The 17,873-nt window shown below is 38.7% G+C and overlaps 1 protein-coding gene across 6 annotated transcripts in view; it reads right to left on the bottom strand.

Moving 5' to 3' along the window:
* Positions 1-1,143: 1,143 nt before the first annotated feature.
* The window catches only part of SORCS2 (sortilin related VPS10 domain containing receptor 2), a 545,954-nt gene continuing 529,224 nt past the window's right edge, over positions 1,144-17,873 (bottom strand). Inside the window, exons 26-28 of one of the 6 annotated variants that reach the window (XM_050337677.1) lie at positions 14,179-14,336; positions 11,959-12,038; positions 1,144-11,620 (exon numbers count right to left, since the gene is read on the bottom strand). In XM_050337677.1, coding sequence (XP_050193634.1) covers positions 11,597-11,620; positions 11,959-12,038; positions 14,179-14,336 — 262 coding nt within the window. In that variant the 3' untranslated portion in view covers positions 1,144-11,596. The remainder of the gene's footprint in view (positions 11,621-11,958; positions 12,039-14,178; positions 14,337-17,873) is intronic. The other 5 variants (XM_050337681.1, XM_050337678.1, XM_050337682.1 and 2 more) reach the window with 5 other exon arrangements.

Raw genomic sequence — 17,873 nt, forward strand, 5'->3', positions numbered from 1 at the left:
ACCATCAAGTTTTTATTCTACCAGTGTCAGACCTTCCATGGAGAGGCCAAGGTGGTGTATCAAGCTGCAAAGCAGCAACCACCTCTCAGCAAATCATAAACTGTTCCAACCCTAAATATGAGCTACCCCAGTAGCAGTTCATCTCAAGACTCTGAAGCATGAAGGAATGTCCAGATGGCAGGGATGCCAGGCATATTCTGACTTCAGCAATTTAGTGACCTTTGCAAAGACGGAGAGCACTTACCAGGACCAGTAAGAAAATTTGTAGGACACTAGGGCCAAGCCTTTTCAGAAATTCACTTCATAATTACGCATTTCATTTCCAAGGACTGTAGGCAGAGTGAAATAGATATCGTATGTCTTTGCTGGGCACGTCCAGTGGGCATAATTCTGAAGATTTTGTCTTGGTTGGCTTTATATGGGATTGAATATAATTTGTAGCTCCAATTTTATTTTGAGTCAGGGCTTGATCCTTGCATACAGCTACAGCTGACTTAAGGACAAATTTTGACTTGCAGACCCCTCAATTCTGCAAGGAGGATGCAGCTTCTATACAGCACAGCCAACTCCTTAAGAAGAGAAGGGGATAAAGGAAAGACAATGCAGTTAATAAAGAAAAAAGAATAAACAAGGAGCAACTAGTTTGTAAAGCCAATGAAAATGGAAGAGATTGGAATAAAGGCACGGGAGGGGCAGAAGAACGCACAGCTTTGTTCTGTTGATGGTGACCTCTTACAGGGAGAGGGTGAAACCTGCTGAATTCTTTAACTCTTTAGCTAGATAAAAATGTTGAGCTTCTGATTCAGTGGAGTTCTAGAACAGCAGCTGCATGGCTTCAGTCTCACCACAGAGTGTCACCCTCCACCAGTTCTACTGCAAAAACTCCACTCCTAGGGAAAAGCAGAAGAAGGATTTTCCCCTTTTTTCCTAGCAATGGAGTTGAGCTGCACTGTGGGAGGATGAAGTGGAGTGGCTAAAGAGGAAGAGGATGAAGATTTGCTGCAGCCTTTGAGTTCAGTGCTGCTGAAGGTGAGTAGTTTTACTGCTGGTTACTGACAAAACACACGAACTCTGTGGACTAGTTAAACCATTTCCCCTCCGCAAACCCCATGAAATGCTTCACAAGAAAAACAAAGCAAGCAATAGTTTAGAACCAAATTTTATTAAAAGAAAAACCTGGAGTGCAGGTTCTCAGGACAAATGCATACCTTTGGATGCAGTGGAGTACACAGGTACGTATACAGTAGTTTGCCTGCTACATGTTTGGAAGCTGAAAGAGACCGTGATAATCTGTACTGCACAGTTCATCACCATTGTTAAAAGTTGCCAAAAACTCGGTAGTGGATCACTAACAGATACTTGGTTATGTGTGTGCACTACATATTGCACAAGACTTTTTGATTAAGCTATTACTTGTGCAATTGAATCACAGTTAAGTGTTACGTCAAGCATATTCAAACATATATTTGTTTCTTTCTCTCAAAAACAGCACGTCACTACAAAACTGCCATTAAATGTTACATATTTACAAAAATATACAAATAACACTTTTCCCCATTTATGACAATGCACCAGTTATGGATTAATTTCGTTCTTCCCTTGAGCCCTGATACTGTATACAAAGAAACCTGCTTAAAGTCAAGGTCACCTGAAACAAAATTAGGCGAAGGCATGTTCTGTTTTCACAAATATCAGAATGTGCAAAGGCAGAAGGAGAGGGCTGTGTAGTCATGTATGTTATGGACTGTAAGATACTGATGACTGCTAAGAGCCTTTACATGGATTGGAAGGGCCCCTTTTTCAGAAATCCAGTTTGATACAGTGTTAAGCATTTGCTGATCAAGTCACAACTATTTAAAAAAGCAAGTTCTACCTTGGTTGTAATTAGCTTATATCTATCCAAAGTACTCTTGTGCTAACCATGGGAATAAGAATTACAAAGAAAATCAGTTGGTCACCTGTGTGAGTATGGATGCAGTGAGAAGATGACTGATTTTAACCTGCAGCTGCATTTCAAATTCACTGTAGGTGAAATTCTTCTGTAACACAAAGCTGAACTGACAAAGTCCATGGAACTGCTTGGTCATAAATTAGGGTAGAATTTGGCCCTGCAATGCTAAATAAATTATGTTCCACATTAACAACAGGGTAGCAATAAATGCTTTGTGGATTTTCACAGGACATATGTCTAGTTTTCATTTTATTTGCCTTCAAATATTTACAAAGAGCTATAGCTCTAATTAGCAGAAAAAATATGATTTTGGACTTGGTTTAATTACCATTTTTTCTCCTTTTGTTCACATGGGTAATGCCAGCAAAATCTGTATTTATCTGTCCGAGTCTGGATTGAGAGATTTTGGACCAACCTGTGCTGAAACAGCCACAGATGTACTGTAAATAAGCCATTTTTCATCCTTTACTCTTAAAATGGAAAATTCTCCCATTCCAACATGCATTATCTCTTCAAATATTCCTCTAGTCTAGGATAGACTGATATTCCTAGTGCAGCTTCAAAAATACAGAGCGATGATGCTAAGATAATTTCGTTTAGGTGAGAAAGGGACCTGCTATCTCCTAAAACCACACTTGCAATGCACTAGGGTGGTATTCTTTAAAACCACCTTTTGCAAAGAAACCTATCTAAATTTAATGGAAAGGTAAATCACAGGAGCTGTACATATTTGTAAAAATAAGTGGTAAGTAAAGCACAAAAGTGGAAGCTTTCCAAAGCACTCTGCCAGATGATCCAGTTTCCCACCTCTTCCATCTGCTATCCTGCTGCAAACTTCTTGTATTTATTTTTCCTCAGCCACACAGAAGAGGATGAAAATTAGTTAATCCCCTTTTGACATCAACCCAGCTTATTGGCAGAATGACAGTCGGAGAAAAGCAACTCAGAATAGACTGGGATCAAGAGAGAATTCAAGAATACTTCTCCATTTGATTATGTTTTCCCTCCAGAGCCTTCTGCACTGCAGCAAGCACAATCCATGACTTTACACTCAGGAGGAAATAAATCACAGCTTGTCAGTGACAGATGAAAAAAAGGAGCTGTACTCAAAGGCCTGGTGTGTATACGAAATGGAGGAACTCTCTGTTCCTAAAATTAAAATTTCTAGTCACATGTTCAGTAAACTCCAGTCGCTGGTGGTTACCCTCAGGAATACTATACCAACTCCATTCATCTTCTCTAAATATTATAAAATTACAGCTCATGGAGGTATTCTAGCAAATTACATTTAAGCAGTATAAATCCAAGACACAGACCCTATAAAATAATTCTTCTCCCTTGCTTTCTAGCTCAGTGCTGTGCTAAGGGGTAACACCATTAGCAAATGATCCACAGTCCTCCCAGAAGTAAACCTCCATTGGAGCTATCTCTGGAGCACACCATACAGGCAACCTGGCTCCTGGGAAGCAACCTCTTTTCCATGCACCCCAGGTGAGATGGTGCTGTGAGTCAGATCTGTCTTAAATTATAGGTAGAAATGGTGATAATGTCACATATTCTTAGCACTGCCTCCATTTACACTCATGGTTTAGAGTCTCTATGCATCCAAAAAAACCTGGAAACAGTTGCCATTACAAATTAAAGTAAGCTTCAAGGCTTGCACAAAACAAAACTAAAAACTCGTGGTAAAATCATCCCACATCTCTCTCACATACACTCCCTCTCTAACACAGGCTCAACCCTTCACAGATACTGCTGAGCTTTTCAATTATCTTCCTCGCATAAACTTTTCCAAGCTCCTCCAATAAGATGATTCTGCCAAATCTACTGGGTGACTTCGCTTAAACTCGTATTTTATGGAACTTGAAAGCAAGCCATTTACCCCTGCCTCCAGGAAAGGTTGCATACAGACCTGTTCCACAACCTGTCAAGCCAAATTGCTCCTGACTCCCTATTAGCAAAGGACACTCTTCACCTCACCTATTCTTCAGCTTGAGGTTGTAACAATTTCTCTAGAAGGCTGTGCATGATCTTGGGTCTCAGCATTTCCCATACTGAAATACAAATGCAGCCCAGTGGTCTGGCAAGGTATCTCTGCCCAACCTTCCTGTAAATCTGTACCTGCCAGATCACAGGGCTGGCAAAACAAGCCAGCCCTTGCTGTGCTCCAGGAAACTCATGCAGACACCATGTCTCATCCCCATAACCCAAAAGGAGGCAGAAGAAGGCATTTTGGAGATAATAGATATAGCTGTCTGCCAATTAAAGATATAATTTCACTACAGACCAATGGTAAGATCAATATATATGCTGATGAGACAGGAAATACTACTTATTTATTCTTTCAAGGAGTACAACACTCATCCACATCTCAAACTAGAAGTGTGTGCTCTCTGGGACAAACATCTGAGAGAAGTTCTGGAAAGGCAAAGGCTAAGAGTTCCATGAAGATTTAGAGAAAATGAGAGCAAAAATTAAAACTGAAAGGATTAAAAGATACCAAAGTGGGAAAGAAACAGGAAGGAGGGACTGCAGTGAGAAAAAGCATAGGGAACCTCATCAACCCAGATAATACAGCAGAGCTGAGAGGAAAGTCAGGGAGGGGGAAGAGACCATGATTCTTCCTGCTGTCACTCAGGACACAGCAGAGGGCATAGCCAAATAAAAACACAGACAGAAACTGAACATAAAGCAAAACAAAGACCGTGGAAGAAAAGGTGGACTGTAGAGAACTGATCAGGAGGAGAAGGCAGGCAAGGCAGAGCAAAAACAGCAGCAGTAATGAAAAAGAACAAAAGGACTACAAAAGGGGAGGGAGGAAAGGAGGAGGAACAAAAAAGAGTGATTTTTTTTTCTATAAAGTGTCACCAGCTACTTAGCAAAGCATTAAACAATGCAAGTGACTTCTCTGAAGAGTTCAGCATCTCAAAAGATAAACCCAAAGAGAGGAGTGTATTCGCAAGCAAATGGAACCAGTGAATCGGGCAATTTCCCGGCCATCTTGTTTGCAAAGATATTCTGTAATATTAACCAATTAAATGCCCTGCTGTGAATCCAGGACTTACAGGTGGTTTATTATAATATTCTCCTTTAGACCAGTTTTACCATTTGAAAATGGCCCACGTGTATGTTACTGATGTTTGGGGTTACACTTCTCCTTCCGCACAGTCTATTCATAATCCATAACAAGAATATCTCAAAAGCCACATGGATATAAGCTGGCTGCTTTTCTGTATGAGCTGTCCTCGTTAAAAATATCTTTTTTCACAATTTCAGAAAGATTTCTTTTTATAAACTGTTTTAATCAATAAGCAGTGTGAATTAATACTTCTTTTTTAAAGAAAAAGCGAATAAGCCAATTCATGTGCTTTGATCTGCAAGAGCAGACACTGTCAGTATGAACTAAATATAAGTATCAAAAGCTGGTTAAAATTAGCAACAAATAACATAGAACTATAAGACATGCTAAGAAAGTTATTTGGAATGCCTGGCCTTCCTGGTGATTAATATACTCATTATGCCATTAAAAATACGTGCAAAAAAGGCATATTATTTAAGTAGTGCCATATACTGCTGCATGTCTTATTGCTGCTTAACAGGGCTTTATGTCCACTGTATTGCAAGTAATCAGTGTAAAGATCCTAATTCTACACAAACTCAGAAATCAAGTCTTATCAATAAAGCTGAAGTTTGTGTAATGCCTTCAAGTGTTGCAAGGAAATAATATTAAGCAAAATTACTTGTGTAAGGGAGGAACATACTTCTTGTCAGGGCTAGCAAATGTCACTTCTAAACAAAATCAATCTGGAAGGACAGAGAGACAAAGAGTTTGCAATTAAGAATATGTATTTTTAGAGATACTATCAAAAAGTATTTAATACAAACCATAACAGCTCTTTGATAAGGATTTTGTTCACACAGCTATGTCATTGCATTTCAGAATACATATTTCTAAACCTTCCAGTATTTCTTGTGTTAGATACTGTCTTATAGAAGATCATCTCAGCTATCAGCACATAAACTACCTGAAAACTCTAACGCTGACAAGCTTACCATAAGGAAATAAAAAGGAATCAAAAGAATGAAAGTCATACATGGATCCACAATTCATATTGTAAATAATTTGCTACTCCATTTAACAGGAGGAAAAAGGCTGTGAGTGAAGACTTATAGAAATGAGATCTCACGTATTTAACATCATGTAACTAACTTGCTGTATGTATCAATTTCAGTGGAAAAATATTGGAAGAGGAATGCATTCTTTAGCCTTCAGAGCAGCCTGAAGTACCATTACAGGTTCTTCTTTCCCTATTGGTATGTATCCTCTCCGCTTATGGAACATATTGGAAAAGAAGGGAAAAATAAAAACTTTGCATAATTTCCCCATTCAGACAAGGGACATGAACTGTTCTAGTCCACCCCAACACCAAGAAACACTTCTGCACCCCCTCCAGCTTGAGGTTACACAGAGAACTGGAGGCAATGCTGCCAAGGTGAGCAATCAGGTAGAAGGGCTAACTTGGGACAGAAGATTAAAAAATTAAGAGTGCACAGTTTGACATTTCCCAAAGACTGCAGGGTTAGGCTATAAATTGCAAAAGCTAACTAAGGGTCTGAGTTATTTGTCACTTTGCTGATTATAGTCTAAAACTAAGTGAAAAAGTCACAGGAATAAAAATGCATTGAAATGGCACTGAAAGGGCTGATACTGAGATACTGAAAGAAAATAAGGAACACAAAAATACAAACCACATTAAGAAAATGATCTGAGCAGGCCCTACTTACAGTCAGAATTATATTATCAGAATAAATGATATTCTAATGAAAGTTTCAGAAATACTTTCTCAGACTAGTATGACTTGGCTACATGCCACTCTCTTGAAGAAAGCTGTAGAAGCAATGTGCAACTGGGACTAGAACAGAGAAAATGAGCCAGGAAGCAGCTTTTTGGATGGACTTTGAAGACATAACAAAATTTTGCATCTTAAAAATCAATGTTTACAAAGGTAAATGCTTATAAATTTCTTCCTGGTGGAAAGCCAATATTTTGAGAGAAATGTGCACTTACTTTCATCTAAAATGATGAAGTGAAAATGAAGATGGAAACAACACAGTGGTATCAATCAATATACAATAAAACAACTATAATAACTCCAACTGACAGGGATTGTGCAATGAAATAAAATTCTTAATTTCTCTTCTCCCCCTCTTCCAAAGTCTCATTAATGAAAAATTACAAAACTTCTTTTATAGGAAACATAGGAAAAATCTATGACTGAAATTGTCATCGATTCTATCGACTTCGCAACATTGTATTTGACTTGAAATAACACTAGAAATTCAAAGCTTATCAGAACCACTGGTTCATCATCAAAAAGTTACTGAAAACAAATGCATGTGTTTAGTTTCTTATAAATATTTTCTTTTTTTCTTTTTCCCACACATTTCTTTGAGCGTGTGTTTGTGTAAGGAGGATGGAAACTACTGCAGATCCGTTCTATTGACCTCTATTAAAGATACAGCATACAGTAGGTAGAGCAATCCCACTAAAGGGATGTCTCCTGGGACCTAAAACACAGCTAACCAGGATAATCATGTCATACAAAACCTGCTTTGCACTAGGAACTGCCAATGGCAAAGCACTGATTTGTATTTGTCTAGAGGACAGTAACTTAAAAAATCAACTACTTCACATGAATAAACAGTTTACTCCTCTTTACACCAGTCATTGAAAGAACACTCATCAAGAGGCATATAATTCAATGAGAATATAATAAAATAATTCCAAGAAATTGGATTTGAATTGGAGATAACAACATCTTGCCTCAGGCTGGTATCTTCTATTTCTTCACAGCCATTTCCATCACCCTCTTCTACAGAATACAAAAATACACTGGTTTATATTGCTTTTACTTTTGAGAAATTAATTAACACTGTGTGGATTTTCCTTAAATGTCCTCTGAGCATTTCTGAGTACTTTATATGGATGGATCATTCAAAAGCCATATAAAACATTCAATGTCAAAAGGGAAAGCAAAGACAACAGCTGTAAATCTTGACAGATCTGTCAGTATGATCCTTCAGATTATACTGTTTGGAGCACTCTGAAAAGTACAGGGTGTTTTTGAAATTGCAAATACATCAGAATTTAAGAAGGCCAAAGCTGCCAATGAGGCCAATACACTGCCAGTTTTGTTGGTTTCAGTATAGTTCAATACCAGTGCTGGTAAATATCACTGTACCCATTTTTATACAGTTTTTGATCAAATAACACTAAAGAAAGGTAAGTTGAAGATATCACAGTAAAATCACAGCCAATGTTGCAGTGCTACCACATAACCATATGTTCTAATAACAGGGTTTAAATAAAATTACCTTTTTTTTTTTTTACCACTGATGTACCTTTTTTGGTTTATGCATTTTTTTTCATTTATGCATAATTGTAGCTGGTTTCAGTAGACTACTTTTAAGAAAAGTAATAATTACAAGTTAAAAAAAGAAAGTGAAACCATTAATACTTTATGCTCGCAAAATTCTTTGACTGTGATGATCCTGAACTAATGGTAATTAATTTAGCCTCACAATGTCCCTGTGAGGCAGGTAATTAATATCAGCCTCATTTTATAGGTGGGAAACCTGGGGCATGTACAGGTTAAATAACTTGCCCAAAGTCTTTACTAATAAATTTAATTAAAACATGTAAAAATACTGCATGTGTGACCAGCACTTGTGCATAGAAGCAACTTGTTTCTGAATACACATATATCAGGATTTTAGATCCATATAAAGGATAAAATGGTAAAATATCATGGATGCAGTTCAAGAGATTTGAAATCAAGCACTAGTGAGTCTTCTCATTTAAAGATAAACCAAGACACCATGAATGAGAAAATGGTAATAGTACTTTCTCAGGGTTAAAATAATTTGTTTTAAAGTTATTCTTGCCAGGAAATCAAGAGCTTCCTTTATTATCTGCTGGGTATTATTAACACAGTTACAGCAATACCAACATCTCTTAGAAAACAGTGCTTTTGAGACATGACAAACCAACCTCACAGGAGTACTGCATGAATCAAATTAATAAGCATCGAAAAACATTATTACTGGCACTACATTGTGCTAAGTGTTAATTAGAGTACCAAGCAAAATTGTACTGTGTTCCAAAAGACTCCTGTGATCAGAGACACAAATCAGCCTGAAATAAATGTATAAAAGTAGCTGTTAAAGCATAAATTAGATGTGTGACCTAGTTCCAAGAGAGTCCTTTGCCAATCAGACTAAGCATGTAGAACAATCCCAAGCTAGAACTTCTATCCCATCCCTTTCCATGAGGGTGGTTTGCCAGTCACCTGCCCTATACAAATAACCCACTTCAGATTTTATTTCACAGGAACAAGTAAGATGTTCATAACACTATTTTATTCTCTGCTCCAGCTCATTCCACTAGAAAAAACAAGAAGAGCTGGTGAGGAGGGAAATCCCCTGGTGCAACAATCCCGAGTTTCCAACGCACAGCACACTTTGTATTTGCATTTCTCTTCGAGAAACTCAGACTCAGATACATTTAAGACCTTGGATTTCCACACAGTCTGGCATACAACAGTCAAATGAAGCAGTGTTTCTCTGTGAATAAACTTACATGGCACTATACAACTAAATAGGCAGAAATTTTAGAACAATTTTTGAAATTATTTTCCTGAGCAGTTTGCAAGTGCTTTTCAGAATCTTCACTCTAACTTTTCCACCTAGTTCCTTACAGGAAGTTTATAATCTAGATTTTTTTGTGCTTTACACATACATCTCGTGGGGTTTGTGAGAGCCTACAGTACTACACTGAATTACTACACCCCAGTTCGTTGCATTTGATGACAATATGCTCTAAGATATCCACAGCTACATGGAAGAATGACTCCAATGCATACAATAATTTTAAGACAGTTCTTTTCTGTTTTAATAGCATTCATTATTTTCTGTTTGCTTATTCTGGATGATGTAGTTAGCTATCTGTATACTTCTTAAACAAGGTGGTGTGCGAGTTTGTCCCTAGCATCAGGATGACATTCAGTGAGTACAGAGTTATTTATTCTCTAAAGGCAAGAAGTAAAGAGATTATACAGGTTTCTGAGAGAAGCATTCTAATCCCAGGCAGCTCTAACACCCCCCCCCGCCCTTTAAACTCATCACACCACACTCGGTTTCCTACAAGGCTACATTAACCACAGAGAAAAGACAAGAGGGGTGTGGATTCACTGTGCTGCCCTTCCCTAGGGATGCAGAGGTCAAGACTAGGAAACTCTGACCCAGCTCACAAAACTGGGATTAGGAAACACTGACCTGACTCACAAGCCTTTCTTCAGGCAGCTCCTCCAGAATCCCCTCCCTCCCTCTCTTGCCCTCCCTGAAGGAATAGGGGCCAGCGGTGGTGGGGACTGAGTGACACCCTGTGGTGATGGGAAGGAAATACGAACCCCTAAATCCCACCCCATTCTCCCCATGACCCTTCAGATTGTCAAAGTAACCCTAGTGGTAAAGGTCAGAGTTTGCCCATTCCAACCTGCAAGGGCAAAAAGCCAGAGGAAATCTCAAACAGGGATGCAGTGGGAAGGAAATGGTGGTGCTACCCAGCCATTCCTGGAGGAGAGCTCTGACCTATCTGGCACATCTGCTTGAATAGGAAGTTTTAAAAAAATAACCATACGAAGAAAGTGACTTAAACCAGGTATTTACACTCTCTGGAAATTTAAAAAGAGACAGGCCACTAGCACAGGGTTTTACAGGATAACTCATCTGGCAGCTGCCATCATCCTAGAGGTGTTCACTCAGGAGAAAGGAAGAGAGGAACTGAAATGACTGTCTGCAAGTGAAGGCACCTGGTCTGGAAATAGCATCAAGCTGGTGTTTTTCTTTCACACAGAATGGGACTGGGGGAGATACTGGTGCTGAAAGTTTGTCAGGACTTGCTACAATTACAAGAGCATGATCTTATATTATGAGATATCTTAATTAACATTTTACTTCCTTTAATCTGCAGAAGGACCTAAGCCTAAATTCATTAGATTGTCTCACACATGTTTAAGTTAAGAGTTTGTCTCAACTAGGAGTGCATTTGTCTCTCACTCAGTCCTTTCCCAGTACAGAAACACTTGGCCTCCTCAAAAAATTGTCATTGTGATCAACCAACCATCTGTTCTGGTCTAGTCACTTGTGTAAAAATCACCTTTCCAGGATGAAGAGTCCCAGCCTTCTGCTGAATACCTCAATTAAAAATATAATTAAAAAGTTACAGTCAATCTTTCTAAAAATAAACATAAAGAAATAGAGCATATACAGAAAAGAAATAAGGTGGCATTGAAGGTGCCTAGGGCTACAGATTTGCTACCATAGTTTGAGTTTCAATCGTAATGAGTTCCCAGGCCATAGGGTGAACACGACATATTATCCTTCGCTCTTGGTAACTGATGATGGATGCTTTTTTCCACAGGACTGATATTAAACCTCCTCTCCATCAGCATTTACAGCCATATTTGCAATTTTGTGACATCACCAGGGAAAAATTAAACGGTACAGAGAAGAGTCTTTCAGGTTTTGTGTTCAGCTGCAAATATCAGCTAACCAGGTAACTGTGCATCTCTCTGGAGTTGATGCTCAAAACCACGCCTGAGTGATTGCCTATGAAAATACAGAAACAAAAGTCCAACATTAGTGTATTTCGGGTACTCCACAATAAATCCCCCTTTTATTGCAGGGACAAGTCAATTGCATAAGAGAGTGGCTTTATCAAACGACAGGTCAGGTGAAGGTTGGTGCAACAGCTCCATGTACCTACAGCACACTTTTGCGCAAAGCTTTTGCTCATGGTGGTGGATTTGTGGTGAATTCCTAGGGTTTCTATCCCAGTGACAGCATAAGTTGGTTCTCTGTGTGGCTTATAAAGGTGTAGTTGTCTCGAGGGGTGCAGGTGAGGGAGGAGAATGGAACCTGAGGCGTCCATTCGACATGCCACTGACCTGGGACTGGACACTGACCGGCATCAGCAATAAGGGAACTCTGTAGCTGTTCAAGTTGCCACTTCTCCCAGAAGGAGTCACTGCAAGGTAATGGTGTTGAGGAGTCCCAAGGTGGGGGTTGCGATAAAGTAGGCAACATAAAATATATAGAAAACAAAAAAAGTGGATGGGTGAGTCTGGAAATACTGTACTGTGGAAATTCAAAAGTTATGAGAAGAGAGAGAACAAACAGAAACCCAGGCCTGTAACTCCCTGCTGTGCATGGAGTGGAGGCTGCTACTGACATCTCCCAACAGGGGGGGAGAAAGCTCACCAGAACTAGAAGGGTTCTCCATAGCATAGGAACCTTCTGCAAATAATGTCGTAAACCGCAATTTAATATAAAGCAGGGATTATAACATGCTTCATACTCGAGCCAGATAAAATAGAGTATCATTAACAGGAATATTTTCTTGGCAGTACTGAGCAATACTAGAGCTAGTGGAAAGTATTGCAAATAACCAAACAGTAGGGTGAGTGGGAGTATAGTTTTATGTCTTAAATAACATCTTCTGTCTAAAAGCTGTACAGTAGGTGACAAATATGGATGATTATGATCCACAGAAATGAGCTCTTTATGCTCTCCTGGAAAGGCTGTTGGTGCTGACATCCTGGCAGAAGCACAAATCACCTCAAGCTACGCATTTGCTAACTGTCTTATGTCATCAAAACATCATGATCCCGTACTCTTTAACCCTAAAATGATGCTCTGCCCAGATAGAAGATTTTTGTTTTCTCTTGAGTAATGAGTGCCAGGCAAGTAGAAATTAATTCTGAATGTGTTACAAATCAGGGTAGCATTTCTTTATTCCAGCATCCTTAGCTGCCTGGGGGTTTTTTTATAGGCCATAAGGGATTTTCTACCATTAAAAGAAATTATGCTTTTGTACATTACTAGAGGTGTTTGAACGCTCCACTTTAATAGGCATGTCTGCAAGGACTTTGTTAGCATTCAGCTTCTCCTCTAAAGACCCTGGAGATGATCTGGTCAAACAATCTTAACATAGACTTTGTTTTTCCAGGGCTGTTTTTGGGACTAACTCCGATAAAGTCAGTAGGGTAACCAAGGTCGTCTTGCAAAATCAGAATGAAAACACAATCATACTCATACACAAAGGTTGTCAAAGAGTAGATAGAAATACACAAAGCAAAGCAAGAGGCTGGATTCTTCCCTTGTGTTCAAAGCTAACACCTCCAAGAACTGAGAAGTGGCACACTTTCAGCAAGTGAAAATAAAGACATCAACAACAAACAATAAAGGTGAAATCCAAGATAAAGAAATCTCTCCTCTGCCCAGGTTCTGTCTTTCCCAGGCTATTTCTGGTGCAGCTAAAACATGTCTTCTATGGAGTTCATGAAGACATTATAGTTGCCTTTAACACCATGAATCTACTGCTACAAATCCCAAAGGCTTTGGGTTATCTGATTTATTTCCACAAAATGTGCAGAAATGGAGCTGAGTGGTTTTTACATCGTCCTACACTTTTCAGACTGTGACCTGAAAGCAGTCTGAACACAATGTAAATTTTACAACAAATGAATTTTTTAGATCAGCACCCTGTATTACATTAAAGCTAACCACAGGGTGCAGGGATGCAGACTTCCACCTGACATTGAAATCATATCTGAGAGATACTCACAGAAAGTTTCCCTTGTGGGTTCCTTACAACCACTTCATGAATACTAAGGAAGTCAATAGCTACATTAAGGAAGACTTGTGATACTTTTTATACATGAATAAATTTAATGTTTCTAATCACCAAAACCTTAAATGCCACTGGAATATGAAGGCAAATATAGCAATGGATCTCCATACAATTCATCTGAAATCATAGAAGCATTGACTCTACAAATCCTTCTGGCCTAAACTCAATTTTCTACTAATTCTGGGAATTATTGAGTGAATTCAACTGCTGCAGATTATATCCTATTTTCCCAGATATAATTTATCTCTAAAATTGTCCAAGTCAGTCTCCTGATATTAAACTACTGTCTCTGTACTCGTGCTCTATATATTATCCATACATTAGCCTGTATCTCAAGCAAGCCAAAAGAAGGTGACTGGGATAATCCCTTGTTAGTGGTGTTACCATTTGTGTCTTCCTGAGACAGAACAGAAAAAGAGCTAAAAGGAAAACAATCAATTACTTATGAAAATTTATAAACTAAAAACGAAGTTACCTCTTGCGTTACCTAGTGTTTGAGAGTCCAGATCATCATCAATAAACTCCTCACCCTGGATGATGTTCTGGGTGTCCTCACTATGATTAACAGGGCTTGTCATCTCCTGCTCTTTTTCATTGTGCATCTGGGCGTAGACATTTCTGCCTGGCAGTTTCCTAAATCAGACAAGGAGAAAAAATTTTGTGATGGAGTTCTTTTGTGTCACACACACACACCTGGCATCAGAGCAGAGCTCCAGCAGGGCAAAGTCATTCCAGAATCAAAACCATTACCAATCCAACCCTTCCTGAATTTTGTGATCATGACCTAAACTTATCAACCTCTTATTCTTGGTTACAGCTCTATGTAACCACCTTATTATGATGTTCATATCAACATAATAATTAAACATCAATTTATCATTAAGACTGAAAGACAATGAACAATGCTGAAAAAATACTAAAGGCAGAGAAAAAACTATTTTAAAAATTCAAGCAACATAAAGGCCCAACAAGCATTCATTCCTAGTCCCAGGTGTGTCTTCACAAACATCAAGCTCTATTGCAATCATCATCACATCTCTCTGGTAAGGTGGGCTGAAAGTGTGATAGCATCAAATGGCACCAGTAGTCATCAGGGTTGCAGAGAAAGAATCAGAAGTCCAGGAGACAGAGTGGAAAGAGAGCAGAGAGTGAAGAACCAGGAGGCCAGGACCAAGGGGTAAGGAGTAAGAACAACTAGCACCATGGCTGAGACTAGGAGGCTTATGACTTAGTATTGATAAAGAGTTCTTAAGAGTTCTTAACCAGATTAACTTAGACTTTGTAAGATCAAAGGGAAAAATCAGGGACTTCTAACTCTGCAACAGAATTTATGGTTTAAACATTTCTCAAGAGTCACACCCTTTGTGCTGCAGCTGTGCTCACCTGCAATCTGCCTGGGCACATAAGGACATCCTTTCCTAGGCACCAACCAGACACTTCAGACTAGGGAGCTGCAGGCTATAAACTCTGCTTCCTACAGTGCAAGAAGCAGCTTGACAGCTTGATCAGCATGACAGCAGATCATGGCTGTCAAAGTCTGTGCTTAAACACAGATTATTGCAATGGACAGACAATGAGAAGAAAAGAGAAAACAGGGTTTAACTGCTGAAGTTAAGATGTGGTTTCTGCTGAGCTCCTTTAGACAGTGAGAAAAAAGAAAAAGTGACACTAATTTTTAGGCTTCTCTATAAAAACAACCATCAGCTGCTCCATATTCTGGCAGTTGAAAAGTTTGAAAGCTGCATAAATACACAGATTGCTCTGTTTTCTCTAGGCTTTTGAAGATGACCTGTCTTTAGATGTAATTTCAAAAGAAGGTGCCTTTAGCAGATGGCACCATCTTAGTTTGAAATAAAAGTTACTGCAGCAAACTATTCTGAACAGCACCTTCCATAGCATCAAAGTAATTAGAATAAATGGAAATTGCTAAACAATGAAAGATGACTGAAGACAATTTCCTCCCTTTAAATTGAACAATCCAAAAGATGAATTGCATCCTATATACGTTTCCCCCCCCAACATTATATATAGATATATAAATTAGGTATTTTATCCCATCATTTATAAGCAGTACAAAGAAAGGAATCTGACTGTTCTTGCTCTTTTCTGTATCTCAGTGAAGATGGGTAAATAGAGCACAGGACTAGCCAAATGCAAAGGACAAAGTCAGAAAGATGGTCTGATGACAAAATGCTCTGCTATTATGATAACTTCAACAGGTCCGACACAAACATACACATAAACCCAAGTCCTGCATCATTCTCCTATCATGGATAAGAAAAGCCATGTTTAAAGAAGGAAGGACATTCCTCATTACCAAAACAAATACGTTAGGTAATTAATTTTGATTTTTTTTCTCCAGGGCCAGTAACTCCTGACTGTTTTTAATGTGTCTGGTAATGAAACTAGTCATGTGGAAAACAATATTCTCTCAATCAGACCTGCATCAAACCTGTCAAACTGCTGACTTTGAGTCCACCAGCAAATGCCTACGGGAGACAAATCCCAGAAGAATGTCTTTGTAACACATCTGCAGAATTAGCACATATGTTTCTGCAATAATTAGGGGACCTTCTCAAAACTATTTCTGACAGATTTTAGAAGCATCAATGGTATTATCAAAACAATTTTGACATAATAAAAATGTTAAATGTCTCAAACCCATATGGCACATCAGACCTTTGCAGCTAAGTAAAGGGAGAACAGCTGCTGTTCTGACTACTGTCTGCCCAGGCTGAAAGACCTGTATGGAACCAGGTCGACAAGGTGTGTCCTCTGGTGTAAATCCTGAGGCTTCAGCTCATGTCTCCTGTAAGACTTACTAGTTAGAGATAATCACGATCACAACATCTGCTATCAAAAATATGGAAGTTTCTTCGTTCTTCCTGAATGAAGGTATCTCTCAAGTTCACAAATAACCACTAAATGTATTGTTGTTGAGAGCATTTCTTTATGGGTTAAGAATAAAGGGAGAAAAGGTGTGAGATGTTATTTCTCACTCACCTAACCCTACCCAGTCCTGCTAAGTACAGATTCATCATGGAAGACTGAGGTATTCAGTACTTCCATACTTTCCTTTGCTTGTCAACCTGACAGAGGAAAGCACCTTAGACTGTAATACTGAGTTTGTGAATTGGAGGAAAGAGAATATTACAGGTCTTGAGAAGACACATACTGTAGGCATTAGACCTTTTATACACTACAGAGATCTCTATGTGTTTCATATTGGTTTGTTTTTACAAGGAAGAGACTCAACCACACCGAATGAAATGATAGTCCAATCCTTTTCAAGAGGCACTTTTAACACATGTGCCGGATGTTCTGTTTACAAGGGACAACCACACTGAGAGATGAAACAGGATGTGGATACTGAATCCTTGCTAAAGATGGCCCTGATAGTGGCAATTTTCCCGTTGCTCCTCACTGCTCTAACAGATAGGAAGGAAGCTGCTACCCCTAATTATACAGAGAAAAACTCTAGTGTACCCTGATATGTTTTGCTCTTCTTCAAGAAGCAATTGAGTCCAATGTAAGTGTTTGAAGTAGGTAGAGCTGAAATGCTTGAGTGTACATAAAAGACAACTATGAAAACATGACAAGGCACGAAATTTGACCCAAGAGATTTATATCAGCAGCATGGAAATTGAAAGCACATTTAGAAAAACAGACAAAAAGATTATGCAATTCCTTCTTTTGGGGGTTTACTCTTCATCTGCAAAATGCATGTGCTTCACATCCATCACTGGAGACAAATACCTCTGCTCAGCAGCACCCCATGGTTTACATTTTTAGTTGCCTTTGTTTTCCCTTTAGCATTTTATTTCAATCATGAAGAAGAAGAAATATTCATGCCTGCTTTGCGTACCATAAAAATATGAGGCTAGAGACATAATTCTGCACCGTACTACTAAAGGACATCACAGCACATGGTTTTCACCAATCTTTTCAGGTCCTACACCTTTTAGAAGCTATTCCAGAAAGTATTTTTTATTTCCTATATTCATAAATTCTAATCAGTTTATACCCAAAACTGCACTTAAAAATGTTCATCAAGAAGGAACAGCAGGAGGGGATGAGATATTAATTCCCACTCATTTAAGCTCAAGTTTATTTGGCTTTCAATTCCTTCCTTGTGGACCAAATATTCATTGGCCTTTATGCAACTTCATT

This window comes from Myiozetetes cayanensis, unplaced genomic scaffold (assembly GCF_022539395.1).
Source record: "Myiozetetes cayanensis isolate MyiCay16 unplaced genomic scaffold, myiCay2020 scf7, whole genome shotgun sequence".
Lineage (NCBI taxonomy): Eukaryota > Metazoa > Chordata > Aves > Passeriformes > Tyrannidae > Myiozetetes > Myiozetetes cayanensis.